The sequence below is a fragment of the Cyprinus carpio genome, unplaced genomic scaffold (genome assembly GCF_018340385.1).
Source record: "Cyprinus carpio isolate SPL01 unplaced genomic scaffold, ASM1834038v1 S000006625, whole genome shotgun sequence".
Classification (NCBI taxonomy): Eukaryota; Metazoa; Chordata; class Actinopteri; order Cypriniformes; family Cyprinidae; genus Cyprinus; species Cyprinus carpio.
The window spans coordinates 751,595-768,682 of NW_024879257.1; the positions used below are offsets into that span (position 1 = coordinate 751,595).

General features: G+C 37.0%; 2 protein-coding genes, 1 long non-coding RNA gene and 3 other non-coding genes across 7 annotated transcripts; 2 read left to right on the forward strand and 4 right to left on the reverse strand.

The window, feature by feature from the left end:
- The first annotated feature begins 59 nt into the window (after positions 1-59).
- Positions 60-2,639, forward strand: tcf23 (transcription factor 23). Its single transcript, XM_019103151.2, has 3 exons — positions 60-545; positions 1,466-1,744; positions 2,494-2,639. Exons 1-3 carry the CDS (start codon positions 417-419, stop codon positions 2,602-2,604), a joined length of 519 nt encoding a protein of 172 aa, XP_018958696.1. The 5' UTR covers positions 60-416; the 3' UTR covers positions 2,605-2,639.
- Positions 2,640-6,468: 3,829 nt separating this feature from the next.
- Positions 6,469-12,201, reverse strand: nop58 (NOP58 ribonucleoprotein homolog (yeast)). Of its 2 annotated transcripts, none has more exons than XM_042754991.1 (15): positions 12,049-12,201; positions 11,421-11,497; positions 10,932-10,984; positions 10,546-10,670; positions 10,080-10,216; positions 9,811-9,875; positions 9,582-9,716; positions 8,834-8,979; positions 8,550-8,676; positions 8,164-8,462; positions 7,833-7,894; positions 7,473-7,621; positions 7,276-7,344; positions 7,014-7,097; positions 6,469-6,935 (listed from the first exon to the last, which is right to left on the reverse strand). In XM_042754991.1, the coding sequence occupies exons 1-14, from the start codon at positions 12,091-12,093 to the stop codon at positions 7,057-7,059; spliced, it is 1,530 nt and encodes a 509-aa protein (XP_042610925.1). In that variant the 5' UTR covers positions 12,094-12,201; the 3' UTR covers positions 6,469-6,935; positions 7,014-7,056. The 2 variants fall into 2 exon arrangements, with proteins under 2 accessions (XP_042610925.1, XP_042610924.1); XM_042754990.1 differs by having other exon boundaries at positions 7,276-7,384; positions 7,472-7,621.
- On the reverse strand, positions 8,041-8,125 carry LOC122144260. The gene has a single exon (XR_006159627.1). It is a non-coding gene; the product is annotated as a small nucleolar RNA SNORD11B (small nucleolar RNA).
- LOC122144259 lies at positions 10,368-10,450 on the reverse strand. Its single transcript, XR_006159626.1, has one exon. It is a non-coding gene; the product is annotated as a small nucleolar RNA SNORD11B (small nucleolar RNA).
- LOC122144258 lies at positions 10,769-10,859 on the reverse strand. The gene has a single exon (XR_006159625.1). It is a non-coding gene; the product is annotated as a small nucleolar RNA SNORD70 (small nucleolar RNA).
- A 451-nt stretch (positions 12,202-12,652) lies between the features above and the next one.
- LOC122144233 lies at positions 12,653-14,435 on the forward strand. Its single transcript, XR_006159620.1, has 4 exons — positions 12,653-12,806; positions 13,514-13,585; positions 13,683-13,761; positions 14,336-14,435. It is a non-coding gene; the product is annotated as an uncharacterized LOC122144233 (long non-coding RNA).
- Positions 14,436-17,088: the final 2,653 nt, after the last annotated feature.

Genomic DNA, 17,088 nt, shown 5'->3' on the forward strand with positions numbered 1-17,088 from the left:
CTGATCAACACCCATCAAGCTGACAGCCGACATAGTAACTTGTATTGTTTAGGTCACATCGTCCCAGCAGGCCGAGGGGTCAAGGTTGTGTCTGCTGTGGGTCCGCAGCTGCGAGAGGCCTCTCTACTTTCCCAAGACCCTCCGCTATTGCCGACCTGCCTGGGGACGCCATGCAACTCTCCTGAGTCCGCTCCCTTGGCAGTGAGCACCCGTGGGAGGCAGGGCGAGAGATAACGTACCGCTTGAAGATCCCCACATTACCTCACCAGATAAGGCAGAGGGAGGGGATGGAGCCGAGCGGCGTGGACATTGGGCCTTTTGGTGGAGGAGAGGGCCGAACCCCTTCAAGCATTTAGAAGGAAACGCTCAAATGCTGTCATTTACACTCTGGTTCGGTGGTCTCGCTGGTGGTTCTCATGGCAGAGCGAGCGCTGGAAGAGGATACGGCACATAAGAGGAGGGAGATGGGAGGAACGAGTGTGCGGATGCAGAGATGGACACAACCATGCGTGAAACCGGCAACACAACGAGAGCCAAAGAAGTGGGTAAGTGAAGGAAGAAGTGCCGGCAACACAACGAGAGCCAAAGAAGTGGGTTATTGTGGTAATAAGTGGTTTTAGAAAAAAATCATTGTACAGCTATTAAATATTTACAGTTTGTAACTTTTCACTTTTGAGTATTTTTGCTGTTAATATAATTTGTAATAAAAACATTTGTATTACAATAAAAAAGGCAGAATAGAAGCTTTTTCATTAGTGGTCTCTTTTGAACCTCATTTAAAAGATTTCCAAACCACTTTATATTAAGTATATTTAAAGACAATTTATGTACATTAAAATGTATAATTTTATACACTAAAAAACAGTGTGGAAACTATTTTTCATTTAGAAATTGCTAGTAAATTTTAATTACAAATTACAAATAGAAACAGAAAACAGAAAACACATTGAATTAAACATGAAATTTTTAAGTAGAAAAACTGAAATAGCATTTTCTTGTAAAACACACTCCATTAATCTTTATACTTATATTTTAAAAATGCATGCACATAATTACGGCTGTAATTAAAGTAAATATATCTGTAATTACACTGTTGACTTAACCCATAACACTAAAGCTGTTCCTAACCTACCCATATTCCACCACAGTAGCAGCAAAAGTGTTTTGCAATCCCACATGAACACAATACATTGTCCCTAAAAATTTTTCTTTTTTTGGATAGCACTTACATTTTCTAGTAAATTAGCATGAAAATTGTTTTGAACCTAACCTTAACTCATGTAGTTACCAGTACTTTCTTGGGTAATTAATTACACTGTAATACTGTAAGTACATGTACTGTAAAATAAAGTGTAACCCTTTTTTTATAATTAGCAGTTTTGCCTAATATAAAGTGGGACCCACCTCTAAAGGCTCACAAAACATAGTAAGAAGTTTTCCCTTCATTCCTTTTTTATTGTGTTAGGTAAGGTCTGGACCGATAACTCCATCCAGGGCATGTAAGACCCAAAACTCTCCTGAGAATGCAGCGAGAGAGAGAAGTCGTGTTCGGAACCTTAGACAAGCCTTCCACAGCCTGCAGGCTGCTTTACCCTCCGTCCCTCCAGACACAAAACTCTCCAAACTGGACGTCCTGGTCCTGGCCACTAACTACATCGCCCACCTGACCGAAACCCTGGACCAGGACGGGATGTTGGGGGACCAAACCATCCTGCAGAGAGCAGAGTACCTGCATCCTGTGAAGGTGAAAGTTGATTAATATTAGGCCAATAAATAATAGAGAACACTGTCAGAGATAAAATGTTAAATATATAGTGCTATATCTATTTAAAGTTTTACAAAATTGCAAAATTATTCTAGGTTTTGTTAAAGGGATAGTTCACCCCAAAATGAAAATTCTGTCATTCATTTCTTACCCTCATATCGTTCCAAACCCGTAAGACCTCCACCAGTACAAGTGTCTGAATGCAAATAGCGAATGTTGTTCTGTGTCAGCCGCACCACACAGATACTTTTTTTCATTTAAATCAAAGCACAAACAATGTAGAAAACGTATCTGCATGGTGCAGCTGACACAGAACAGCATACGCCCAAAATGGCCAAAATATCTCCAAAATTGTGATAATAAAATTTAATAAAGTCTTTAGTTTTCTTTTGTGCACAAAAAGTATTCTTGTAGCTTTGTAAAATTACAGTTGAACCTCTGATGTCACATGGATTATTTCACCGATCTCCTTGCTACGTTTCTGGACCTTGATCGTGCAAGGACCCTTGTGGTCTATGGGAGGGTCAGAAAGCTGTCAGATTCAATCAAAAATATCTTAATTTGTGTTCTGAAGATGAACGGAGGTCTTGCGGGTTTGGTACGACATGAGTGTAAGTAATTAATAACAGAATTTTCATTTTTGGGTGAACTATCCCTTTAAGGATTCAAAATCTTTAGTATTTACATGGTGAAAGATCAAAGTGATAGGCTTGTGTCTTCTTTAACAGAAATGGCCCATGCGTTCTCTTCTGTACTGTGGGAACATAGGAGAGAGACTGACAGGAGCTCAGATCAATCAGGAGGCATTGTGCCCAGCTGAAAGCAGACTAAAGGACTGAGAAGATATTGAGACACTCACCAGTTGTTAGAAAACACTGCATCATAGGGGGGTACTTTTTCTGTAAATACGTTCAATTTTTTTTAGTTGTCTTGACCACACAAATACTAGATATTTCTTCATAATTTTCCTTTTGATTAAACACTAGTATATAGTTGTGTTTCTATATTATTCCACATTTATACTGTAGTCGGTTGTGAGAGAAAATATTGTCTTTGGTAACGGACATGCCAATGTGCAGATGTGATTTTAAACAACAGTTCAGGAAATAAGAAGTTAATATTGTGCGTTTTTGTTTTTCCAATTTTTCCAATGAAAATATTACCTATATAGTCACAGCAGAATTGTTGTGCGCCTCCGAGCAACACAGCGGTGTTTAGTTTCTGAGTGAATCCATTTTAAACGAATCGTGTGAATCAATTATTCAAAAAGTGAGCCGTTTACTTCATTCATGAATGAATCAGCCGTTTGAACGAATCGACTCATAAAGAGATTTACCACCACCTGCTTCATTTATTTAAAAATAAAAAATAAAATAAAATAAAAAAACATAAATAAATAAAGAAAAAAAATTCTGTCATCATTTAGGCTACTCACTCTCATGTTGTTTCAAACCCTGAATGACTTTCTTTTGCACAACAAAAAATACAAAATAAGGTATTTTGAAAACTGTTGGTAACTAAGCTGTTTTGGTTACCAGTAACTTTCATTGCATGAAACAAAAAATATTTCTCAAATGATCTTCTTTTATGTTGCATACTTTATGTAAGAACGTTGTAGCCTAATCATTTTACACAATAATAGCTTTACATTATTTTGGGGGGGTATTTTCACAGAGAAATTTATTTTGTGATTAATTAGATTAATTAAATGCAGCACCCTGTAATTAATTAGATTAAAGATTTTAATCGACTGACAGCCCTAATATATATATATGTGTGTGTGTGTGTATATATATATATATATATACTGTATATATATACATACACACACACACACACACACACACACACATTAAGTGGTCTATTCATTTGCATTCCTTAATGAAGTAAAATAATTGTTTTCACAATTTGTTTGCTATTATTATTAAAAAGGTTTAATAAAAATAATATTAGAAATTATAATAAGCACAAAAAATACATTTCAAGAGAATATGCATGTAAAACCCTTGTAAAACTCATCTAAAAAAAAAAAACAAATATTTTGAAATTTAATATTATTTAAAATTTTAGGTAATACTTCAAATAAATAATTCTGGTCATGGTATATTTTGGATTTTGTCTAGAACTATAGTTAAGTAGAACTAACTTTTAATCTAGAATATTCCTTCAAATCTTTTAGAGCATAACTAAATTAACAGGTCACTTTATCTCTGCTGACTGTCTGTATCTGGAGTGTTTGGGTTTAATATGCATGTTTTGCACTAGATAGTAATAAAATGAATGTCTTGATTAGTGGGAAGGGAGGATTGTTATAGGGAACACTTGGCAACCACACATGAGTGGAGAACCCCCTCTCAATCATGGGTAGCTTAGCAGAGCCGCACTAAAAACACAGCTTTTCTTATTTATTTCACTGCACAAATCCCAAATCATTCAAAATTATTAGAGGCAATAAAAACTAATACAAGATTCATTTCCCTTGAAACACAAAACTTTTCCTTTACGAATGAGGATGTACTGCCATGTATTTGGTGCCATATTAGCATTCAATATGCATGTCTGTAACTTATTTTTTTTCTGCTGAGCATGAAAATGAGTGACATGGTCTTAATTCTTGCAATGCACATGATTCGCACACTTGGCTGAAATTATGTTTCACGTTACTTTAAAAACATTTGGGTCTAATGCTAGGAATTCATTTAGGACCATCTTTAATACCTGTTGAACACATGCATGAATATTAGTTGATCCCAAAACGAGACAAAACATTGTGGTTTAGTACAAGAAATAAAATGATTATTTTATCAAAATCATGTTTTGAGAGACTTTGATTGCGGTAGAAGAATATATTCCAGAGGGACTTTACCACTTTCATCAGTCATGTTGAATGATGTTGTTTATTGCAATAAACACAATTACATGTAGAGTCCATTGCTAAAGGTCAAAGGTCATCCATCTATGGCAATCATTTAACAAAGCCAAAGCCTGACCTAACAATCAAGATAGATATAATGAGCGTGGAATTTATAAGGAACTTATTTCTCAGCACTCGAGATCTAAATTTTGTATTTTACTTGTCTTATATTTTGCTTGCATCAGGTATTTTACAAAATAGCCTAAATGCCTTTTCTAGAAAAGACAGCGGTTCAAACATGTCAACCACCAAAAACATGTTTGTGTAGTGAGCAACACGACCATCCTGCGTTATTCATATCCAGAGCTTTGCAAAAAATGGGCTCCCATCCATAAGAAATAGTCAAGGCTAACTCCATAAATCTGTCTATGTTCCTGATAAAACCTTTTTCTCATGTTAATAGCCAAAATGGACCAGAGAGAACTGCGTTACTAAGGCAAGGGTTACGGAGCCAGAGAACGAGGGCAGATGTTTGCTGCGTTAGAATCTCTACCACCGCAACTCAGTCTCACCATTTAAGGAGTGCTCTCACCAAGTAACGGTGAGCTGAAGATGAATGGATCTGGTTTTAATGATTATGCTGAATACTGTTATTAATTGAGGAAGTTCTGGGATCTATGAGATAAATATGTCGTTAATTACAAAATAAAGGCTCCAAGTGTCAGCCTGACACAATAGTAGCACCTATGTAAGTTGCATAAAATCAAATCATCTATGTACTTAGTCTCCCATTTATAATGATTTATAATGAAACATCAAGAACTTCTAAAGAAAACTATCTAAACTTCATCTAAAGAACTATATAAATCAGTATTCTCAATCAGGGTCCGCTGTCCATTTTTATAACAAATGTACAATTTCTAAGCCAAAATACATTAGTTTGTAATTCTTGTTATGCAAGGTTCTAAAACATTTTGTAGGTTTATGAGTAAAAAAAAAAAAAAAAAAGTTAAATATTGTTGTGGGCAATAAGGGGCATTGGAGTAAAAAAAGATTGAGAATCACTGATCTTTGCTTTCTTTGCTGAACCAATATATAATTAAAGAGTGTAGATCTCTGAGACCACCAGAAGCAAAATTCTCCAGTTTAAATTTTCCAATATAATTTCAGCTATTGCTTTCGCTGGTGAAAAACAAACCGAATGTGGTGTAACATTTTTGCATTTCATGCTTGAGTGCAAACTGATAATAAAGTTTTATTCCTTCTTTTCTACAAATATTAAAAACGAGCTGCTTTCTCCTTAAGAACTGTGATTTTCTTTATTTTGTCTTGGATGAGGGGTTGTGTGATGTTTATGTTATTTCCTCTCATGTTAGAGAGATAATCAAAATAGCTGCTCTATCTCCTGCTCATTAGACCTAGTACATGCTGATGGCTGGCTAAATTTATGCTGTATTTCGGCCAAGTTTCTTGACTTGGCCTGATCCTACTGGAACAAGGATAGAGGAGGAACCAGAGAGGAATGTAAAACACAGACACACACACAAAGAAAGTACTCCATCTTAAGATTTGGCTAAATTTCCTCACGGTCCAGAGTTGTATCTCTGCTACATTTGTAAGCAGCATCTTATTTCCTCTTTGGGATTGCGATAATCTGGAAAAAAAGTGCTTTGGATTTGAATCTAAAAGCTTTTAATTAAATAAAAGGTCAAGTGCTGCAGATTTGGGCAAGCAGCACTGTGACTGAAGTTCAATGACCAATATTTTACTAAACTACAAATCAATGTTACACTTTGTATAATGCATTAACCATGTAAGAACACAAAATAAGAAATTCAATGAGCCAACATACTAGAAACATACAGTATTTAATAATCCTGAGACACAAATGACCCAGTTTTACATCACAAAACATACTCCTCACAGATATTTCTTTTATAATGTGATCCCATCCTCACTTTAAACTAAAAACATTCACTTATAAATGACTAACTGAACTGTATGATCCAGTACAACTCAACACACAGGAGGAGCATCAAATTATATAAATCATATGGACTTTTCTCTTGCAATTAAGCAATATGGAGAGAAAATGTCCTATAATTAAAATAATTTTTTTAAAGGAATAACAGCAGTCCACTTGAACTGTTCATTGTGAGCTGGGCCGGACACACAAAAAGGGGATGTGACCATCAAACGATGTCCAAAAACTATAAAAATGTAATTTTATATACAGCAAAGTTCATGGAAAAGAGTCCATTTCATCTAGTCGTCCTCTTTAACCTTTTTCTTCTTTTTCTTCTTCTTTTCTGTTGTCTGTAAAAGAAAAAAGATGTGTTTTAGGTTTTATAAAATAAAAAACGATATGATCACGTTTGGCATCAGGGTCCTCACCTCTTCTGCCGGACTGACCGCCGCTTCTTCCTCTGGCTCCTCCTCAGCCGCTCGTTTCTTTTCCTTCTTTTTCTTTTTTGTCGTCTATAAAGCATAAATAGTAACATGTAGAAACTTCAAGATGTACTTATCACACATCAAGTGCGTGCTTCAATGTAAAATCTGGTCCCTAGGCATGCTCAGCTTAAAGAATGATTCCACATCAGCATATTGTTAAATGCACCATCAACCAGAGATGAACTGATCTTTCCAGCCCTCTCACCTCCTCTACTGGGATGACGGCTGTCTCCTCCTCTTCTGGCTTGGATTCCTCCTCCGCTTTCTTCTTCTCCTTTTTCTTCTTCTTCTTTGGTGTCTCTGTTTCTGCTTCCTGTAATTAATATTTATTTCATGTTTATCTGCATTTAACATGCGGCTGCAACACCATTTATGTCAGTGTTTTGCTGTATGGATGGTTACCTTCTGTGGGGGCTTCCCTCTTTACTTTCTTCGCTTTAGCCTCCACCGGCTTCTCTTCCTCCTCACCCTCCTCTACCTCTTCGATCTTCCTCTTCTTTGAGACGGTGGGGAGTGTGGAGTCACCAGATGGGTCGTATACCTTCACATCACTGGCAGGAAGTAAAAGACAATGTAAATCTAAGGCTGACACAATTCAAGTTTGGCTAGTGATGTTACTGAAATAATTGCAATGAGGTCTTCCTGTATCAGTTCCAGATCTTACAGGCAGAAAGTCAACAAATAGCATCATGTATCAAAATAAAATATCAAAAGTGTTGTTGTGAAGTATGATCTAAACAATGTGGATGAAGAAACACTCACCTCTTGTGTTGATATTTATCAGCCTTTGCCAGAGCTTTGCCTGAACCACTAATACGTCTGATCTAAGACAGAAAATAGACACAAAACTAATTATCAAGACTGTATCATTCTGACTGCAAATACAGACACTCACAGTGTTGCTTTGCTTTAGTATCCTTTCCTAAGAAAGCAGTGCTGAATACAACAACTGCATATAAACAGCAAACAAAACAAGCTCAGAAGAGATAGTGACTTAATGACCCACACTGTATTTTCAGGACTGTGACATGAAGTCGTCATCATCACTGCTTGTGACATGATCAAAAATAAATTGCATACTATATCAACTTACCCCTTTCTCCTCCAGGTAGCGCAATCGTACTTCCAGCTTGGCTCTGTTTTCCACGCCCATCTCTGCATTGGTATCTTCTCCCAGGGCATCGTAACGGATGGCAAGGGCTGTTTTAGCAGCCAGCATTCTGGAGATTTTACCCTTGTTCTTGGCTGTGGTTTGCCCCACCAGAGAGGCATGATAGATGAGACCGTATTTGGGTGTATCCCGACGGGTTTTCAGAGCACGGAACAGAGCTTTCTCTGCCCCGAGAATCTGAACGGTGGACGCAGGGTGCTTGGCCAAGTTCAGCAGAGATCCTGATGAGACAAACAAGACAAGTTTATAACAAGAAACATTAGACAATGATAGAGGTTTAATCAAGCAGATTAATATTTCCAATCAACCTGCATGTGAAATGAGACGGGCTCCCACTAATTCTCCCACCATGACTGTCAGGTTGGGTGCAATCGCCATCATACGATTCTTCAGATAATCATACAGCTGTGAGCGATACTCTGTTATTTCAATTACCTAGACATGAAGGGGGAAAAAAAAAAATACATAAATACACTAGAGGTGATATGTTTCCTTAAATGATATGAACTGCTTTCCAATTAAAAATGGAACTGATCATGTACACCAAAAGCTGAAATATATGAACTAAACTTAATTTTTACATTCAACACACCTGGTCACACAGGTGCATGATGTTGGCAATGTCCTCCTCGGACACCTCTGTTCCCATGGAGATTTCTGCAGCTAGTTTAACCTCTGCCTCAATCTCTTCTGGCAGAATATCAGACAAATCCATTGATGCCACATTTGTGCGATCGCCTAGACATTTGAAACAAGAAAAATACAGTTCAACATTTCATTTGAAATCTTCCATTTAAATATTTACATTTATTGAATACTATCCAAATATTCCTACCAAAATTAAAAGTATTAAAAACAAACCCCACAACGTAATTTATTATTTAATCTTATTAGTTTAAGGGAATGGTTCAGCCAAAAATAAATATTTGCTGAAAACATACTCTGGGTTAATTTTATTAGTAATTTACCAAAAAAAGTAATTTAATTTTCATCACAAGACTTTTAGACTAGAGTCATGTGGATTATTGTGATGTTTTTATCAGCTGTTTGGACTCTCATTCTGACGGCACCCATTCACTGCAGAGAATCCATTAGTGAGCAAGTGATGTACTGCTAAATTTCGCCAAATCTGTTTTAAATGAATAAACTCATCTCCACCTCGGATGATCTGAAGGTGAAGAAACTTTGATTTTTGGTTGAGCTAACATATTTCTAGTTTGTTTTCTATTTAACCTGAGACTTTTAAACCCTGCTGTTTGTACGGAAAATTAAAGTTTTTCTTTCCAACAAACAGATCTGATTTAGACATCCTCATAAAATGCCTACAAGCATGTACTAACCAATCTTGCGGACACTCTTGCAGTACGCCAGGTTATCTGTGATGATCTTGCCAAGCTCTGGGAAGTGCCAGCCGTACCATTCCCTGCAGCGCATGATGTAGTTATTGAGCTCCTTATCCAGATCATCCAGCAGAGCTGCAGGTGAGCAGAAGAGTGAGAGAGTGAACAGCTGTTTAAATCACTTCCTGTCTACATATGCGCTCACGTATATACGAATAAACATTCTTACAAATGGCTTGAACGATCATGGTGTCCACCTTGTCTGGGCTGAACTTTAGCTTGTACCGTGAAAGACTGAAAGGAAATATGAAAAGAAAATAAGTCAATCGATGTGTAAAACCATGTGTTGAGAGTAATGTGAAAATCTGCTCAGAGAGTCTCAGTGGTAGTGACGAATGCTGATTAGTATCCTCAAAGAAATCGGCCAGCAAGAAATAATCATTGACTGCATTATACAAAAAAAAAAAAAAATTTGTTGATTTTTGACTGTAAACTAACCTGTGGGCCAAACCGAGAGACATGGCACTGATCTCTCGAGCAGGAAGCCCTGTGATAAGCCCCTCCATCTGGTTTCTGATGCCTCTCATGAGCTCAGCCACAGCAGGGCTGTGCACACAGCTCAGGTTCAGCTTCTCCTGCAGGGGGCGAAAAAGAGTTTCAGCTAAAGGGACTCCTCCAGTGAAAAAACAGCAGAGAACTATGGTGATAGTCACACAAGCTTTGCATTACCAGCCCTGATGTTTAACCATAACTCTACCACAACCAAATGACTCTTTCAGGAGTAAACACAAGCTCAGATGAGGTAGTGACAAAAAGCCTCATGAATTTTCAGCAACATGACGCAAAGGTCATCATCATCACAGCTTGTAGTGTTTTTAAAGAGCAAATATCTTTAACATGATTTCATATGGAATGCATATAGCAACCCGCACTGGTCTGTGCTTATATTTTCCCCACCATTTACCTTAATGACTCCTCCTAGTTTTGCATCTGTAATGGCCAGCTGCTCATGAGCCTCTTTGGCCACAACTTTCTTGAGAACTTTTTTCAGACTTTTCCCCAATTTCCCCTCCACCATCGCTGTGGCCGCTGATATCGACAGGCAAAAGAAAAGAATTTTAAATCAGTGTGTTTTTTTTATATTAAATGTTATCTTACATTTTATTTAGAAACAGATGAATTAAATGAAATCTGTGGTCTCAGTGGTAGTGACGAATTACTGTTTGGTGACCTCATGCATGAGTCAGATATACAGATACATCATAGACACACAGCTGAAGGACAGTCAAACGGCTTTGTGTCCAAAAACAAAGCACTAAAGGTGTTGATGTTTCAATTCAGCATAGTTACCTGCAAGAGCTTCTGTTGTATCCTGAAACTTCTCAAAGTGCTTCAGTTTTACACTGAAAAAAAAAAACATACATAGGGTGTTACTGATAATGCACAAATGAGAATAAAAAGAAATGAAATATTCTGAGATTATGACACAGTGACGGATTACCAAGATTTATGTTATTTCTCAGTGACGGATTACCAAGATTTTAAAAAAGGTTATTTTTATGTTTTGTTTTTGACTACAAAGTAAAGATTTAAAATAACATTTGTGTCCAAGAAAATAAGTTAATTAAAAAAAAAAAAAAATTCACTATAGAAATTGACTCATTAACAATCTGGTCATGTAAAAGAGCATTTTAAGGTTATCTGATATTTCCAAGTTTCCCATGAAAGTGTGAAAGGTGAAGATGTGTATTTCCACCATAAACAAAATGGTTTATTATCATGGACATTACTTAGACGAAAACTTGGCACCAAAATTACATTCACAAAAGTACAACTCACACTTTGTTGGCTTTTTCTGGCGTTTCAAACTCCTTCCACAGGCTGTCCACCTGCTGGAGTTTCTGTTCATCCAAGACCTGCACAAAACAAAAAGATGATGATTAAAATGTAGTGACACAATCCCTCAATCTGTCATTTTTGAGACGCCTAAAATCATACAGTGCTCGACATGAGCGACCATGTGGACCCTTGCACCGGTAATGACATGTAAAGAGCTTTTTTAATAGCTGCAAGCATTTCTCGGCTCTGTAAAATTTTGTGCAAGAAATAAATGACTTTGTCTACGACTGATAAAGTTAAAAATCGTCTTAACGCGAAGAACAGACAGTGAAAAGCTCTCATAAGCAGCCCCAAAGACACAACGTGGCTGTGCTGCGGCGCAGGCCACATGACACACGCTGGCCCAAAACTCACTGACCTCACTTAAAAATTTCGTTAAGTAACGTTACATAGTTAAAAAAAAACTCAGCACGTATATACACGAAAATACTTAAGTTTAACTCGCGACTTTCTGAAAAGTATTCGTCTGATAGCACTGCTAACTATGCTGGCTAGCTAATAGTAAACCCAAATCTACGAATACTTCTGCAAAACACATCACTCTTAACAACATAACAAATATGCTTACCTTAAAAATGGCATAGCCAGCGGCAGTTTCAAATAGCACCAACATTTTGGGTTTTTCTTGCTCTAAATAAAGTTCACTGCCTCGCTCCCCGCATTGAAAGCCTTCCGCTGCAAGGAGTCGCTTTCCACGAGGTGCACACGGGGGACAGTGTGCGCGTGCGCAGTACTACCAAAGAAATGTGCGCATGTGCAATATCGTCTAAACTAGAGGAATCTTATGCTGTTTTCGTTGTAATTACAAGACCGCGTTTACAGACTTTTCACTTAAATAACCAGCTCCTAACTGTTAATGTACAGATTTTCCGCTCTGTGTGTTTATAATGTATATTAATTATTTTGGTTTAAAGTTGAATAATATTCACAGTCCAACTTAAAAATGGTTGTTTTCAAACACTGTTTAGGTACTATTTGAATCCTTAGTGAATCTTTCGTAAAAATATCGTACAAACAGATAACATCTCTATCTTTGGCACAGTACATGCCTCCCCACGTTTCACCGAAGTATCCAACAATATCCTCATCGAAGGCGAATGGAAACCAATCAGAAAGAGCGTGGTGAGAAAAAACAACACCGTTTGGTCACCGCGACCTCAGCCGTCATGGGAAGTCCCGCCCCTTTTCCAATGACGCCAACGGCGCCGTGTTGTGAGTCTGCTGGTAGCAAAACCTCACATTACTGCACATTACAGTTCGTTACTTAAATCAAGCGATCGTGATCTTAAGAAGGGCTGTACATTGCGGAATATCATGTCAGACACGGTGAGTTTAAACCTGTTTCACAGAATCGAACTTGTTTGTGAGAGGAAAGGAGAAAGTCGGACTTGTGGAAAATGAAAATAAGAGGGCCCATCTTTTTTTTAGCCTGTCTGTGTTTTCATGGCTAACTGTGTGGATGGGAAAGTCTTGCTGCAGTGTTTTAAACCGCATGTTGTCGTTGGTTCCGGAGTTTTCTACACTAGTCCCGTTTACTGTGTTTCTTTACTTGAAAAATATGCGAATATCTTTTTCAAATCTTTCACTTAGCCTAGATGCTAGTTAGCAGCTCTGGGCGCTGAAAGCAAAGTTCATATTGGCTTTGAGCTGATGCACATCTGATGCCACTATTCCTGCATTCATTTTAGATCATTTAACTAGGTAAATTGGACATGTTGGTCTTGTGGTCGTATTATCAGTCCTCTATTCTTTACTGTAGTAGGGCTAGTTGTATGTTTATAGTCAAAGCACCCAAACACTGCTCATTACAGTTTCTTTCACCATAGACTGAAGATCGAAATACTGAGCAAACAAACTGCATCAGGCTTTAAAATCAAAAAATTAAAATCAGATCTATTTTATAATATAATATATCCAAGAAATGTTTTACTGAATCCACTTCTAGAATAAGTATGACAGTCATTACCTTGCATTCATTGGAAACAGAACAAGATGTCATACAGAATCTAATGGCTCTCGTTTTGTTTTACTAGGAGACCAAGCCCTCAAGTGATGGAGGCGAGAAGAAAGATGGAGAATATATTAAACTGAAAGTGATCGGTCAGGTAAATGGAGGTGTTTTCTAGTTCACCGTGAAATTCGGGTTATCGGATCACAATTTGGCCATTCTGGCAAAATGTGTGATTTAATTCCCTTTTGCAGGACAACAGTGAAATTCACTTCAAAGTGAAGATGACTACACATTTAAAGAAGCTGAAGGAATCCTACAGTCAGGAGACAGGTGAGTCATCGCTAGCATGTTTTGCTCAGATTTTTTCTTGTTATAAATTATAAATAAATCTCAATTATAAAATGTGAGGAATATCAGTGCACGTGCTAGAAGAACATGTGAGAGACTGTACTATATACTGAATATGGTGTAATATAGTGCAATATGGATGAATTACTTTATGGGTGGGGACTTGAAAAGAGCGTGATAATGATGGTAATGTATGTGTTTATCAAATGTATAGCTATAGCCAACATTATTCTACTTAATAGCATGTCAGGCGCTATTTTGAAATACAATTTCTGAGGATTGTTAGTTAGAATAAACACATGCGTATTAACAGTTGGAATTAAAACCATTTATTAGATGTTCAGTATAGTTTAAAAAAAGGCTGAAGATATGATTTTGGAAAAGTATGACATTTTGAAATGTAAAATGTACTGCAGTAGACATGAAAATATGCTGCAGCTAAATGGTTATTTTTGCTGACATAAATTGAAATATTATAAGCTGGTTATTGATATTGTCCAGCCTCTCAGAGGTGTTTTCGGTCTGTTGACATTGTTTGTTTTTGTATTTTATGCAGGGTGTACCCATGAACTCTCTAAGGTTTCTTTTTGAGGGACAGAGAATTGCAGACAACCAAACCCCCAAAGAGGTACAGTACACACTTCCATGAGTAAAACGAAAATTCTCTTTTGTTTTTGATGTCAAAGCCATGCATCCAATCAAACTCCGTGGCATAAATCATTGATAGAAGCTAGCCATCATTCAATTATATGCAGATTCAAAACCATGGACAGGTGTGTGGACATGCACCAGCCACCATTGACAAAACTTATGTGACATGAAAAAAAAACCCGAACACTAACCCTAACGACCTTAAAAGGGTGTTATTTGAAACTTAAACTTGAGTATGCTGTTGGGCCTATGTAGCTCTTATTATATAATACTAACTATAATGATATTTGTATTGACACTTATATGATAAAACCACTATCACATGTAAAATATGGGTGCTCTAAAATACTAATTCATTATTATATTTATTACAAAATGGATTAAAAAAATGTCCTTATTTCAGACAACATGTTGTTCGTGTAGAACTTTGCTTTTTATCATATTAATCCTAAAAGTGTGTCAGAGTAAAAAAAAATAGTTATCATTAACTGATTTATTATACTCCATGTAAATGTAGCTAATTTCTGTTCTGTAACTGTAATGAAAACAACACACAAACTACTTGACACAAACAACAGGAGCCCAGAATGCTGCAACTTGGTCATTCTCACATTATCAACGGTGCTCTTTGGAACTTTAGAGGTAAAATATCAAACTGAAAAGATGAATTACTCCAAGGCACTCGTAGTAACAATAAAAAGCCTTTAATTAACTGGGCTAAATCATTAAAAAATTTAAAAGGTAGGAGCTACGCATTTGAGCTTCAAATCCTTCTTTAGGATCCACATCAGTCGTTTGTAACAATAGTAAATCACTGGTTAAGTAGTGGTTAAAAATACAGACAAAATTTGTTTTTTTTTTTTCATTAGGTCACCCAAAAAAATGTAAAAAAATCCGCTCTAAAAACTAAAAATGTACTACCCTCAGGCCCATCCATGTGGTAGATGAGGGTTGTGTTTGCTTCCAGTTTGACACAGATTAGGATCGCTTGCCTCAATAATGGATACGTTGCATTTTTTTTTTTTTTTTTTTTTGCAGTGAATGGGTACCATCGGAAATGCAAGTCCAAACAGCTGATAAAAACATCACAATAATGGCACAACATAATTCCCACAGCTGAGTCCACCAATGAACAGTGATTAAAAGGAAGAGTATTCCACCCCCAAAATTAAAATTAGGGTCATTTAATCACTTACCCTCTGTGTCGTTCCAAACCCCGTAAAGAAATCTTTCGTTCATCTCTTCTGACACAAATACTTTAAGATATTTTGGATGAAAAAGCGGAGGCTTGTGGACTGTCAAATAGGACTTGCCAAGTAATTTACACTCGTCAAGGTTCAGAAAAAGTACTGAAAAGCATCGTTCAGAATACTCCTTCTAACCATCAGTTGTTTCAACCGTAATGTTATGAAGCGACGAGAATCCTTTTTGTACGTGAAGAAAAACAAAAATAACAACTTTATTCACACAATTTTGTTCTCTTCTGTGGTCAATACCTCTCCACATTCAATGTAGCGCCATTTTGGCGGATCTGAGCTGTGACACGAGGAAGCTTTACACTCTTCTGTGTCCAGCTGCGCCACAAATGATATGCTGTTTTCTTTCAAAATCAAAGCATAGAAATAAACGGTATAAAAAACATTATCCTTGTTCTCGCCAACCAAAGTTTCCAAAAAGCTTGCTCGATGGTTTTTATCCGCTATTTTGAACTCCTATTTTGACGGCACCCATTCACTACAGTTAGTGAGAGCAAAGTGATGTCATGGCTATACATTTCTCTCCAGATTCATAATTCCGATAACAATGCTGGATTAATATTTCAATTCATAGTTCAGACCGAATGAACCTTTATTAACATCTCTTTCACATTGCACGCGCATTTTGATGGATCACATCAAAATAAAGTGTTGGTGACATGTATTATCCTTAAGTTTTGACTACACAGATAGATGCATTACAGCAGCATTCTATCAGCTGCTTTAAGCAAAAAATTTAAGCTTACATTTGCTGTACAAGGAGGCATAAAGAATTGACTCACAAGCCGCACGACTCCTGCTCACAGTAATCTCTCTCTTTTATCTCTGTTTCAGCTCTGGAATGTAACGATGGGAATGGACGATAGGATGTGATCGAGGTGTTATCAGGAACAGATGCTCGGTGGGGCTTGTGCGGAATGAACTAGACTCTATATTTTATCTTAATTTTGTTATGTAATGGACCATGTATTTTCTATCTGTTTCCTTTGGCTGGACACCCTCAAAGGGAAGCAGAAAGGAAAAAACCAGCTGGATCAAAGAGATAATCTTGTCATGGCTGCTTTGTTTGAAGGAGTTGGGGTGGAAACTACAATAGAAAAGGTTTTTCTAAGCCAGTCGACACGTTCACATCGTCTTTGCTAACTCCATCCCTTGCCCTTCATACGCTGTTTTTTGTTAAGGATTCTGGTGGCACGTTCTGCAGCAATGACACATGTTAACATGTTGTGCCCTGAGCTGATTGAGAAACGGTATTCTGTTTATCTGTACAGTACTGCTAAAAACCTTTAGATTAATGCTGTTGATATTCGATCAACAATCAAGACGAATTTTGGGTAATATCTTGGATATACCACACTTTGAGTTGTCTTGCAATTGTTTTTTGCGATTTATAAAGTAATGA